General features: G+C 43.6%; 1 protein-coding gene across 1 annotated transcript in view; it reads left to right on the top strand.

Annotated features, from left to right (window-relative positions):
* The window catches only part of Prep (prolyl endopeptidase), a gene marked incomplete at its 5' end in the record, with an annotated part of 98,985 nt that overhangs the window by 59,873 nt on the left and 24,894 nt on the right, over positions 1–14,218 (top strand). Inside the window, 1 exon segment of the mRNA XM_013510786.1 lies at positions 711–814. Within this exon segment, the coding sequence (XP_013366240.1) occupies positions 711–814 (104 nt within the window).

Below are 14,218 nucleotides of genomic sequence, written 5' to 3'. Positions count from 1 at the left end.
TCTTTTTTATGTGTTGCTTCAATTGAATTCTTAAATGTTAGAAAGGAGCGTTAAATTCAGGGTGTGGAATTTTAATTAGTGGTTAAATAAGCTGTACTTCTTGGCATATATTAATCATTTTGTGCTGTGCACGATTACTGGTTCAGTCAGAACTTGAAAAAGCAGTATCTGAAATGACTCCTGGTTACTTTTGGACCCTCACAGCTTTCTGGTCCCCTGTGTGTCCGTGGATGAGTAGCTGTCAGGTTGTAGGAGACCTAGAAGACACATTGGGAAACTCCTGACAGCCTCTTGACTTTGGGCAAATCGTTGCCGTTTTTTTGTCTTTTGCCTCTCGGATGAAAGGCCCTACCCAGAGGACTTGCCTCTTGACTGTTTTGTCACTTGCAGTCCTAAGTGGCCTGGCTTGGAGAAATTTCCATAGTTGGATGTGTTACCTTTTCTCATACTCACAGAATGCACTAGAACTTCCTACAGCGTAGCCTCAGGCTAGGGTAAAAGGGAGGCAGCATGTGGTACTGCTGACAAAGGTGAACTGTTACAGGGCACCACTCGCAGCAGGCTGCTCTGATTCTTCCCTCCGCTGAGCTGGTGATGGACTGGGGCCCTAAGTGTTCCTTTCTTGCCATCTTGGTGTCTGGTTGTACTGTGTAGTCCTCATTGCCCTTGGGTGTGTCTCTTGAGCTAACCTAAGATTTCTTCTGCTTTAGGGATCATTTATCACTGTGATCTTACCAAAGAGGAGCTGGAGCCCAGGGTTTTCCGAGAAGTGACCGTGAAGGGAATAGATGCTTCGGATTACCAGACAGTCCAGGTACGGAGACTTTGGTCTTGTGACTTTGAGAATTAGGAAGCCTGACTTTCACCTTGTTAGAAGAGTCAGAAGTAATCCACAGTAATATAGGCGACAAGGATTTTTGGAGTCCCTGCCATTTCTGGGCATTAAGCCTGGTGCTCAGGAATCACTGGTGGGACCAGCACAGTCCCTGCCCTCATATAACTTATGAGATCTGCTCCCCTAGCTGTTGTATTGACAGGAAGCCAGAGTTCTTTGTCGTGGGGCTCTTAATTGCAGTAGCTATCAAAGCAACACCATTCGCCTGTGTCCTTCGGCTTACTTGAAAATGAGTAGTATTCTAGCTGAGGTCTTGTGGAGATTTGGTCTGTTTAAAGCGTTTACCAAGTGCCGTGGGTGTACAGTTTTAGTCTGAATTTGTGTTTTTGCCTGGTACAGGTAGACACTCAGTAATGTTTAAATGAATGAATTAACTAAGTAATTGTCATGTCTCCACAAGCTGAGTCTCTGATCAATATCTTTTGGGGTCAGGAATTTCCTTTTCTGTGTTTTCTACTCCCCGAGGGTAGGCACTGAGTCTCACAGAAACTGAATAACTGGTTGATTGATGGCTTAGAATGGCTGTGTTCCTCTGCAATGAGAGGTCTCCCCCAGGGCACCAGGTGTTTACCGGGGCTCTCCCAGGCGGGAGGGGAGGCGGGTTTGGGGGGGGTTGGAACACAGACCGGGGATTAGGAACCGGAACATTGTGAAGGAAAAATGAAACAGATCTTGGATGTTCCCAAGTATGTTTTCATGGAACTAGAGCGTTGTTACAGTTTGGTGAATTACCCTTCCACTGTCTAGAGTAGTCTAAATGATGGACGAGACCTAGGTGCACATGTAAAGCTTTGTTTAAAAAAACCAGGCAGAGGCCTGGATAGGTTGCTAGACTACCAGGTACCAAACCCTGTTCTGTATCAGGAGTTGGCAACCTGGCTCCTGTTTTTCTGGGTGAGCAGCCATGCCCCTGAGTTTATATACTGTTCATAGATTCTTTAATACCTGACAAAGTGAGTGCAGTGCAGACTACAGGGCTCATGAGGCCTGAAACACTTAGTTTTATTGGCCCCTTTCAGAAAAAGAAAATGAGTTTAGATCCTAATCTGTGTATATAGTATTTAAAATTGGACGTGCTGGAATTTTGTCCAAAAGCCCTGTCAGACAGGCTTGAAGTCTAGTGTATACTTACTAGGTGACATTGGACAAGTCACATAACCTTTCTGCCACAATCTTTTCAACTGTAAAATAAAGATACCTAGTTTTTAGGGTTCCTTTAGGATTACTGTGATGTATATTAAAGGTCCGGCACATGGCACATTGGCTGTAATCTATTTTGTTCAGTAGAAATTAGTATAACAGACAGAGTTTTCTGTATCCCTTTGGCTTCTTGTGAGTTTTATTTTCAAGGTGAGCCATTGCCTGGAGAAGATCCTGTTGAGACATACAGCCCCAATCTGTACTGTCATGATTCATGAAGTGGCTGAGACCCCTTTTAGGTTGTCATTCTCCACTGTTTTGCCTTTTCTCCACATACAGAAAATTTGTTCCTATAGTTACTACATTTAGTTTCCTCAGGCCTTATTTAGTTCTTGGTGTCCCCAGCAAGGATAGATGGGCCTTTCCAGTGGTCCCTGCCGGGAACCCCCAGCAGCACCCAGCGGGGTCTCCTCTTCTGCTCCCGAGGCACAGTCCTAGTTGCATAGAATTGAGCACAGTTGCTCAAGAGATACCCTGGTCATCTTACTTCTCTGATGCAGATTTTTCTCAGTTCTATATTAAAAAGACATTGTCCTTTTCTCTTTTCGACATTTCCAGAAACAGTTTGTGCTTAAGTGTGCAATAGCCCTCGGGGTCTGGCAGAGGAGAGGTACCTGTAATAGTGACGGGTGCTGGGGAGGCAGCTTCTTACAGGAAGGTAACTCACTTCTCAGTGAGGACGGTTGGGACCGCTTCTCTTTCCAGGCAGCTGTTTTTTCTTCCGTTGGTGGCACTAACATTCTTTACAGATGACACACTAGTTAAACCTAATTCTTTTCATTTATAAATGAGGAGATAAAACTTCACAGCTGAGCAAGTTCTTCTGTGGAACAGGGATCAATTGCTGTGTACACAGCAGCCTGAAATCTCCAGGTTAAACTGAGGAGAAAATGTGCACGAATGCTGCCAGTTGCCAGTGTTATCCGAAAACTCACAGAATTCCTCTGTTCCTGGCTCTCCATTTCCTACAGGAAATCTCCCTGGCTTTTGAAGTGCTCAGATGCTTGCCATTTTTGTTGGCAGTGTTGCAACAGAGGGAAAATGATTCACGGTAAATACTATTTAAAGAGAGTAAGTGGACAGACACATTGGCTTGCAGATCTCACACTGCCCTGTGTCCGTGTTGTGGAGCTGGGGCCTTGCCTGTAAGCAGGCTATGACTCCGGTGTGCCAGTAGAAGCTCTTGTATCTACCATTGTACTTTCTGCACTGTTACTGAAATAGAAGGCCTGTGTCCTTGGGCACGGTGGTATGTACCAGCAGTCCCTGCTCCTCAGGGGCCTGGGATAGGGAGGATCATTTGTTTCCAGGAGTTCAGCTCTTACCTGGGGAACATAAGCCAGACCTCATCTCAGAAAAGGAAGGAAGGAGTTCTAAAGTCGCATTTTGCATTGTGTAAAGATACACTTTAAGTGCACTAAGATGTCTCAACACTATCAGCTGTGTCACTTGAAATCTAAAGCGCATTTTGCAGTGCTTTGATTGGGGCACGTACAGCAGCACTGACACAGAAGGGAGCGCGGCAGCTGTGTTCACTCGTTAATTAGGCTCTCTGTGGTGTCCCAGCTGTGACCCACCTTTGGGGAAAGCAGGCTTGAGGGGGGATTTAGTGTGTAAAGGAAAAGCATCCTCCTGGTGTTTAGTAAAAACCACAATGTTTTGGGAAAAAAGATACCCTGTTTTTGTTTTCCATTATTTTAAGGTATTGCCGTTTCTGATTCTACTTGACTATAGGGTTAATCTTTATTCCTTCTGTGATTTACAAAGAGCTTCTCCTGGGTTCTTTGTCATTTGTTCTTCCCTTTTATGAAGCATATTATCATTTTGAGGTGAATACCATGGCACAGATTATCCTGCATGTTTGGCCAGCACTAAGTAATGATGTCGGTGACCATGCACATCTTTAATAGCACTGTCTACCTGGAGCGGCAGCTGGTAAAATAGATTAAGCCAAGGAGAGAGAAAGGGAAAAGGCCAAGAAACACAAGGCGCAGTAAACCACAGAGGGCTGTTCTTTGTGAGATCTGCATTCCCTCAAGGGATGCAGAACAAAGCTATTCTCTATATAGTCTTTATCCATTCCTCACTGTAGCTCCGGGTAGAAAGCTGATCTATCAGAAATAAACTTCTGAAAATCAGCTCCTGGAAAAACTGTCAGGTTTTCTTCCAGTCTGAGATTCATATAAGAATTTTAGATAGCTTTATCAAATCTGCCGTTGATTAATCTTTTCCTTTCTTCATATTGTGAATAACTCATAATATTGATTAGCCTCTTTCTGCCTTTTTCTTTCAAAAAGAAGTTAGGAATGAACATTAGAAATTCCATTTACCAAATATGTTTGGGGACAGATGAATTTACCTGAAAACTCCATGTGTAAGCCAGTAATATGTTTCACTTTTTAAACAAAGTAAAGTAATAGAGAAGTGGTAGTTAAACTTGGTCTGTCAGTCAGTACAGTATATATAACATGGTGTACAAAGGCCAAGAACTGTTTGAATTCATAGTGAATTCAAAGACAGGCACTGCCTCTGGGAAACTGACAGACTAGAGAGGTGAAGCATACAGATCTAAAAAGACGAGATAACCCTAGGCTGTTATTAAGAGAACATGGGTCCAGGGAAAGAAGCAGGCTTCATCGGTGCTGTGTGCCATGGGGCCATCCTGGTCAGGGTCAGGAAGGAGTACCTGAGGATGAGGGCAGAGGTAGTCAGGGCTTTGAGGGGTGAATATTTTTTGTAATTTCTAGTTCCTCTCAATATTCTTGAACATTTTTACCACTCTCCTTTGTCACAGTCAGTGAAAGGAGATAAGAACCATACCCTTGGCGTTCTGACGATGTTGCCTTTGGCCTGTGCCGAATGTGGATGGAGTAGTGCACTGTGGCCGGGCATGGCAAAACAAAGGAATGTAGTGTAGTAAAAATGCACTTTCTGGCTTCTCAGTTTCTTGTTTAGTGAGAGATTGGCTTTTTCCTCTCCAAATGAAAAACGAAATCCATAGACCCAAACAAGAACAGCTAACTGTGTCTGCTGTGAGTACACTCCATTCGCAACACTGTCTACATTTTATAAGAGACAAAACTAATTAGAATCCAGGTATCTATACTTCATGGGGAAAAGCAAACTTAAACCATGGAAGGAAAATATTAAGAATTATACATATTGAACACAGACTTTATTATCTTATATTTTCCTACGCTTGGGAATTTTACTTTTTTGAGGATTTGCTCGTATAGTGCACATGAAACATCAAGACCGTCCTTAAAGTGGTTTTCTCTGTAGCTGAACAGAAATATTAAAAGTAGATGATTCTTTAAGTTTACTAATGTGCCTTGAAGTCAGGACAGTAAGAGTTTTTTTTTTTCTTCCTTTAATTTATATTTGGGATTTTCCCCTTTCATTTAAATTTTTCTAGCTTGGGTGATAATTGACTTCTGGTTGCTAGCGTACAGCCTTTGCTATTCAGAGAACCTGTTCTTGGAACATTAATTAGTGTTTTAATACTCATTAATTTCTGCTCTGAGCTCATGGCACATGCGGTTTAGAGTACTGACTCATCCATATCCTTAATGAGCTGACTGTTGAACTAATGCTAATGTTTTTCTATATTAGTGTGGTATAGTTGGGTATTAGTCAAAAATCTTCAAAATATATTAGGGAAAAGGATACTGGGTAATGTTTTAAAAAAGAACATTTTAAATGGTCACAGTGCTTATATAAGTAAGAAATTGCTGGGAATGGGAGCATTTGTTCGTGGCACTTTATTGCCTAAGCATTTTTTGCTACTTTTATGTTTCACAGTGACATATTCTCACATAAGCAGACTCTTGCGCTGTTTTAGACTTCTCTATGTCATCCAGGCATTCTGGATGGAGGGCATAATATTTTTATCCAGAATGTGCATGTTTGTGTCCCTTTCTCCCTCTTTGACTATCGGCAACTTTGGAATAATTAGACACTAAAAGATGGTAGGAGTCTTTGTTCTCCTCTTACGTTATAATGGAGAAGTAACTAGTGTGGCTCAAGTCTGTAGTTGTTGCAGTTTTCCCACCACTGTGTATAAATTCTCTGCGGTGTCTAAAAAATTCATCACTTTGCAGCAATGTGAAAATACATACCTCATGCCTATAAGATGTAAAAATCACAGAGCAGCCTAGAGAATTGAGCAGCCCCTGGTGGGGTAGCTGTGTAAAATCTCCATACTGAAGGGCCTAGGGGACTCCCTGTGGCAGGTGGGCAAACTTCCATTGCTGCCTCAGTCCTGTGCTCAACTTCCGTTGGGTTTCTATGAACTCTGCTGTGAGGAAATGGTCCTGTTTAAATTATGAGCATGGTCAGCATTGAGATGGGGACTGGGCAAGCAGTTGAATCCATGCCTGGTGACTCATGGCATGGGAAGGTGCCAGGAAAAGGAGCCCCGCCAGTGGGATCTCCTGGGAGGCGTGGAACATGGTGTGGTGGTCCAGCACCATGAGAACTTTGCTATGCAGGGTGGCTTTGCTGAGATGTTGAGTCAAACAGGTATTGATTTAATATGAAGGTTTAAATCTGTTCTAGAAACACATCTCAATATATTGTTTATTAACATTGTTGTCATAGTAGAGGCTGTAACTGTTCCCCATTGGGCTAGAAATGGTATCATAAGTGACAACTGTACTCATTATAGATTTGTTCACCCTTAGCACATACAGAAGTTTTAGTATTTCAGACATCTGCAGATATTACTGAGTTTGCTGTTATGTGTAATAAAGCCGCTTACATGGGTTTAAATTTTGTTTTGAGTTATGGCTTTTGAGATCTGTAAATGTTGCTGCTGCTAAGCTTTGTGGATTCTGAGGTGGGTAAATTTCAGCATAGTCACAGCTAATAACTATCTCCAACTGCTTGCTGCTAGAAAACCATCTTGGAAAAAAAAGGGTATTATTTCATTATCCTTTAAAAACAAAGTAGAAAATCCCTTCTTACTAGACTTGAATCAGCGGAATTTGTCTTTTGCCATTTTAATAATTATTTGTTTCTAAAAGTGAATCTGAGTCTCCAGCTGTATTTTTCAGGATTACCTCAGCTTGAGCAACAAGAAAGATAAGGTCAAAATAGCTTAAAAAGAAGATAGTTTATTTTCCTCTCATGGAAAAAGTACAGGGAAGCCAGTCCAGGGCCAATCTGTGGAATCCCAGCTCCTCTGTTCTTGCTGCATCACACAAGGCTTCCGTTCCCTGGTGGCTACTGAGGTTTAGGCCGTGTCACTTCCACTTTCCAGCCAGCAGGGAGGTGGCAGTGGAAGAAGTGGGAGTGAGTGCTTGCCAGCTGGCTATGAAGGCTGTTTGCGAGAACGAGATACGTATTACATCTGCTTACATGTTCCTGGTGGAAATCTACTAAGACCTTATTGCAAAGATGTTTGAGATATAGTATTACTCATGTAGAAAAATGTATCCTGCTAAAAACAGATCCTTATCGTCAAGGAAATTTGGGAAATGGATATTGGCGGACAGTTAATAATCCTCCACAGAAAGCAAAACGTGTTTCACAAGGTTTTGGGGGGTGGGCCCAAAGACTCAGAAACCTTAACGCCACCTGGTGGCCAGTTACCTAAATCTTGGTATCAGGTTTAGAAAAATAAAGACCAAAACATCTAATTTGCAGATATTATAAATGTTCAAAGCAGAAATCACAAAAAGAACCACCTTATAAGGAGGTGTTTCTCCCATGAAGAGATAATTTGACATTGATCCTGAAACATGAAGTGTGGCCCAAGAGTATCCGGGAATATTTGGGATTTAGGATTAACTCCATGGGTTCACTGGCAGACGGAGCAGGGTCAGCTACTGTCGAGATGGCTTACCGTGATTTTTTACCTCTTTTGGTTGTGTGCCAGAGTCTGCTGCTTCCCCAGGATAACCGACTCCCACACTGCCCCTCTGCACTATCCGTCTTTGAGGAGCTTGCTGTTTTGGAGTGCAAGCATGGCAGCACTCAGTTTGTAGAGAAGCGATCTGACTTCATTGCTGTGTCCCTAGGTAGTGTGTTTTGAGGTTTTGTGGTAAGGGCAAATTAAATGCTCCTTTGTTTTGGTTGTAGTTTGAGTGTGTTCATCTGTTGGGAGCTTGGTCCCCAGCGTCATGCTGGAAGTAGAAAGAGGATGCATTGCAGAAGATCCTTGATCATTGAGGGCACTGCCTTTCAAAGGATTATGGTAGCTGATTAGGGTATCTCCCTAAGAGTTCCCAAGAGCCTGTAAGAGTTAGCCTGACCCATGAATCAGGCCTGAATCTGTCTCTGGCTTCTTGTTTTGAGATGTGATCTCCTGTCCAAACACAAGTGCTTGCTTTTATGTCACCATCTGCCATAGGCCACTAGCAGGCTGAAACAATGGCTGTGAGGTAAAAAACCTCTTTACTTCACAAAATTAGCCCACCTTGAGTATTTTGTTACAATAACAAAAGTAGACTGATGCATATGTCTTCCAAGGGCGTGTACATTAGAGTTCATCTGATTGAGTACTCTCATTTCACAGAGAAGGAAACAGAAACTGTGTGGATATAAGTCATTTAACAAAAGTTACTCTGTTAATAATTGACAGGCCAAGACTAGAACTCAGAATTCCAGACCTATTCTGATCCTTCACATTTTGTCATTGGTTATAGGTTATATACTCTCTGTAGCTTAGGATTTGTTTTTTCGTTTCGTTTTGTTTTGCTCACCTCTAAAGTAGACCAAGGGCTTCTAATTACCTAAGCTCTCTTACCTCTAAAAAGCATATTTCTACACTAAGTATCTACTGGGTACTTTGAAGACCCTTATGGAACCCGTTAAATAATAGAAATACTCCCTGTATAAAAGGGGAGAAGGACCCACAAATTCGCATTTTTATGGTTTATATTTACATTATTTAATGACTTCTAAATAATTTTCAGTGACAAATACTGCATACTGTATTTTAATGTTCACACCCAGTGTTTGTGTTCCTTATTAATGAGATTTCACGGCCTCGCCCATCTGTTTGTCACGCAGACTCTTCTTTATTATTATCTGTAGGGCTGTGTATTTAGTGTCTTAAATGGCAGTTGAAACCCTATTAAAAATATATTGGAAAATGAAATAAACTTTAAGTATTTCTGTTTCTGCTCTTGTTACTTTTCCTCTGCTGGTACTCAAGTTGAGGGGAATATTTAGAGGTTTATTTTCTAAACTCTAGCCCCAGACCTCTGCTTCTCATGCAGTGAATGTGAAGAGCAACTTTTGCTCCCCAAGCAGGTGACCTTGGTTTCTCCCCAAGCAGGTGACCTTCAGGCAGGGTCCATCCGTTCTAGTGTCTATTCGTGTACAAATACTTCTGCTTCCTGAACCAGGGAAGTCAGTGTGTCACTAGGAATAGGAAGACATCCAGAAAACAGGAAAGTGCTCATTGTCTAGGTTTTCTCTGCATTGAGAGGCTCTGCAGGAGAGCGTGGGGGTCACCTCCTCCTGCTTCTCTGTCAGTACCATCCCCAAGCCCCAGGGACACATTTCAGATGGCCAGCTGCACAGCTGTTTGAGCTTCCTGCTCTGCTCTGCCTTTGAGGGCAAAAGCAGGAAAGAGGCAGTAGGAATGGCATCATTTCTTCCCTTCCTCTCTTCCGCTCCACCTGGAATTACATTGGTGGTGGGTGGACTATGGGTGGGTAAAAGTAGGTCTAGTGCTGGGGATGTTCCGCTGTTTCCCTGGAGGAAAAACCATTACTGGTGTGAGTGTCTTTGGGCTGTCAAGAGGGGAGGAAAATTTTTCCATTTCCAGAAGTAAATCGTTTGATTGGGAGTAAGTGGACCCTGCCCTGTGCTTAGAGAGGTGGACTTGATCACTCCTCCACTCACACACAGGACTGTTGTCATGGGTGGGAACATGCTGGCAGCGGATTGCTAAGTGGAAGGAACCGTGACGGAACTTGGCAGGGCTTACCAGGTTCCTGGTCATCGTCTGTGTCACCTTCCGTCATCCATGCCCAAGTGCCGCCTCCTTCACAGCCCCGGCCTCGGTTCCAGCCAAGCCCCGTAGCCACTGTGCTCAGTCTCTCCTCTGCCTCCTGTCTCCTCCATACTTCTTTGTGGGTCTGCGCACTTCCCTTCACTCCACTTTCCAAAGTTCTACACATGGTTTAATATTTAACCAGATCTCAGCTTCTCTCTGGAAGCTTTCTCCTTGTTTTTTTCCTGAGGGTCTCAGTCTGAAGCAGAAGATGAGCAAAGGGTGTGGCCCTGCACATGAGCTGCATTGTCTCATTTCCTCAGAGGTAAACCTGAGGTGAGTTGCCCTGGGAAGCTCGGCTGGCTTCTCCGACCAGGCCATCACACTTAAACTGTTGAGAGCCCTGAAGCAGTGAGCGTTTGGTCTCCACATAGCGAGTGGTGTAAAAAAAATTGTGGCTTTATTTAGACCCAAGAGAAAGTTTCATCACTTGCCTTAATTAATGTCTCAAAAGACTATAAATCACCTATGGAGGCTGAATTGATAAACATAGCCTATATTAATCGTGAAGTGTTTGAGATCATGGAGCCAGTTCTGCTAAATTAAGTAATAAATGATGCTTTGTGTCCTCCCTGCCTTAGCTGTGTGTATATTTATATACATGTGTATGCATATGAATAGACATAAGTATGAATACACATACCAACATGGTTTTAAACAGAATAGCTTTTTAATCCTGGTTCAAGTAGGAGGTGATTCTGAAATTGGGCTTCAAACAACAAAGTCATTTAGGATACAAGTGAAATACTACGCATATGCTGCCTGTTCTGGACCCTCAGGTTTTTTCTTTTGCATAAAATATACAGTATATAGTTCAGCTACAAAGTATAATGTATGTATGGCTAATGTAAGTCTTTGGGAGAGATGGGGAGAAACTATAAACAGCCTGAATTGTGTGTGGTATGGTTTAATTATTGGAAGTGCTGGCTTTGACTCTATTCCTCAGAAGTCTCCAAGGTGGGAAGGACAAAGGAGTGTTCTGGGCCATTGCTGGTCACCTGTCTGAACTTTACATCGCTTTGCAATCCATATGCAGACACTACTGGGGCCCTTTCCCACCTTCCATTACAAATTCTGTCAGCGCTGGTGCGTGTGGGTGGGATGGTGCGGGGTAGGATGGGGAAGAACCACTTCATTCATCCCATCAGTGTATTTTTGTTGCGAGTTTACCATGTGCCAAGCATTGTGCCGAGCACTAATATAAACACAGCCGTAACCCAGAAGGTCTTTGCCCTCATGGGGAACAAAATGAACAGAAAACAAAGGTCCACAATGCAGTTTGGGAGCAGGGCTGCAAATGAAATGAACATGGACTACAGTGGTCAGAGAAAGCCCCCTGGGTTTTCATTCAAATGAAACCTAAAGGCCAAGGTGGGGGCAGTCCAGAATGGTAACAGAGACCCTGGGAACAAAGCTCTGGGTCTCAGAGGGGACCCAAAAGATTAGGGGAGTAGACGATTGGTGTTGGGGAAGGTGAGTGCTTGTGGCTTTCATTCTGTGTAGGAACCACTGCAGAGTTGTGTATTGGAAAGTTGTATGATTCTAGTTTGAGAAAATCCCCTTCCGTTTTATGAAGATCAGGCTAATGGGGCTGATGTGGAAGCAGCGAGAGCACATGGTTTTCTGCAGCAGCAGGCCAGGCAGGGGGTGAGGTGGCCTGCACTAGAGCAGAGACTGGACACGAGAGAGGTGGGTTTGGAATGTGCTGCACCTGGGAGGCAGAACATCCCTACTGCAAAGGAAAGGATCATGTCAGGGAGGAGACTGCAAACCTGAACAACTAGGATTCATTCATCAATGAGTTGGCGGTAGACTGGGTAGGGAAGGGTTTGGGAGGAAAAGTGTTTCGAGCATGTTAAGTTTCTGGTACATTTAAGGTGTCACCCAAGTGGTGAGGTCATGAATGGAGTTGTATACTTGAGTGTGATGCTTACAGGAGAGGTCTGAGTTACGAGTTTCAAGTATGGGAATTTTCCATATAAATGTTATATAAATCCAAGAACAAGAGCACAGTCACACCATGGAGGAGCATTTGCAGAGTGGAGAGGCTTGGACTGAGCCCTGAGGATCCCCATGTCTAGAGGCCAGTGAGAGGAGAAAGAACGAGCCAGAAAGGAAAGGAAAATGTAGACCAAGTGGATGGGAAGGTGGGGGAAATGTTAAAAGGAGAGAGTGCCGGACAGAACCTGCTGCTTCTGGTTGGTCCAGTGGGGAAGGGAGAGGAGTTCCTGGGCTTGACAGGTGGGTTCTTCTGAACACAGGCACATTTAGTGAGGGCGGGGGCTGAATGAGGTGCAGATGGGGAAGGAGAACGAAGGGTGTACGTGGCCCTCAGAGCTGTGGTTCCTTGTAGGTGGGTGTGATGGGGAGGACCGTCTTTGCCTTCATGTGTCTGTATATTGCATTATCTTCCACCACATGACTGTTACAATGTGAAAAGCATAATTTAAAAAATATTTTAATTTTTTTGAGAGAAATTCCTGGTTGTCAATTGAGCATCTCTGAGCTCTAACAGATATGGTTTATAGCAATTTACCACTCTCCTGACTTTCTTCTTTCTTCTCTAGCTTTTTTTTTCAAATTTGTCAATTTTTTTTTTTTCAAATTTTCTTATGTACTAGTAGGGTTGTGCTAAGAAAATTTATCAATTGAAAATTTTTAAATGTTCATTTCATAAAATAAATGAGGTTTCCCAAAGCTTTTGTGGTATAAATTGAGAATCAGAGAGGACAGGGATGTGGAGGCCAAGTTTCTCACTTCTTAGAAGTGTGCCTGGGTCCATGGCATGTTTTATTAAGCAGGGAGAAGCTGCGCGATACCGGGGTATCGATGGTGCCCGTAGGCAGGGTGCTCCATCAGCAGGGAACCACCACAGCAGCTGACCTCCGGAAAGTCAAGGGCTCCAGAGCCCCCATGGCAGGCCTGGCCTTTGTAGGGACATTTCCTCCATTCTGTCCAAAGGGAAGAAGTCAAAATGTGTGAGCTACAGTGCTGGGCATCCAGGTACCAGAACCCTGCTTTCTTTCTGTGAGACCTTGCAGGGCCTAACTTCTTCTCTTGCCTGCTTTTTTCATACAATTTTTAAATTTCAATTAAAAATCAAAAAGTAGTTTTGAAATCTTGGGAAGACTTGAATATTGAGCATTGGAATTCTACACAACTGGTAATTAGAGTTCCATGTGGTTGGTCTTTTTCGTCTGGAGAAACCGTATCATTGTAACTAACCAGCAACTCCAAAATTCCAAGGACCTATAGCCTGAGATTTGTTGTTGCCACTGCTGTATTCTTGGGGAGCAAACACAGGGCCTCACATGTATTAGGCCAGTGCTCTGCTAATGAGCTACATCCCCAGCCCCTAAGCCTGAGAAGTTTCTGTCACATTCCCTGAGTGTGGTTTGTCAGAAATCATCCTGGGCTGTCCTCCGTGTCCCTCCGTATCAGGACCTGACTGAGGGGCCTTTCTGCACAAGATCACCTGGCCCTGTGCAGAGAGAGAGCATTTTGACATCCCGTGGTGGCCCTCAGTCCTTTTGTCTAGAAATAACACCACCCACCCCACCCACATACCCTCCAGCATGAACTCAGCCAACTTGTGAATGGGCAGGGAGTGTGACCACCACTCCCGTGTGCTGGGAGGACCAGGATAGAGGACAGTGCGAGCTGTGCCAGTATCACATTGCCTCCCTGGAGAAGGCAGGAGAGGCTGTGGTGGAATTTTGGGGTCACCTCTGCACCACCACTACCCCCGTCCTTTTACCACAGAACCTAAGAATCCCACAAAATTCCATTACTGTATTTTAAGCTTTCATTTTTTTAAGCATTTCTTTAAAGGATACAAACAGCTCTGTGCAACCCAGTAAATAGCCTTTTTTCTTTTTTTTCTTTTCCTCCAAGGGCCTTATTATTTTCTCTGATAGACTCAAAATCATGGGAGAGTTTACATTGTTTTTTATGAAGTAAAGTTTATTTTCCTGCTTAATAAGAGCATGTGGGACTGCTGATCCGGAGGCTCTCCCCAGCCTGAGGGGAGCAGATGATAGCCCTGGGCTCATCGACCTGCCTCACAGGCTGGCCTCTCCTGAAACTTGCGTGAGCTCTGCCTGCAGCTCTTCGGCACT

Source organism: Chinchilla lanigera, unplaced genomic scaffold, assembly GCF_000276665.1.
Source record: "Chinchilla lanigera isolate Chin_1 unplaced genomic scaffold, ChiLan1.0 scaffold00010, whole genome shotgun sequence".
Taxonomy (NCBI): domain Eukaryota; kingdom Metazoa; phylum Chordata; class Mammalia; order Rodentia; family Chinchillidae; genus Chinchilla; species Chinchilla lanigera.
The sequence above is the reverse complement of the archived record's forward strand: the minus strand, read 5'-3'. Positions and strand labels throughout refer to the sequence as shown.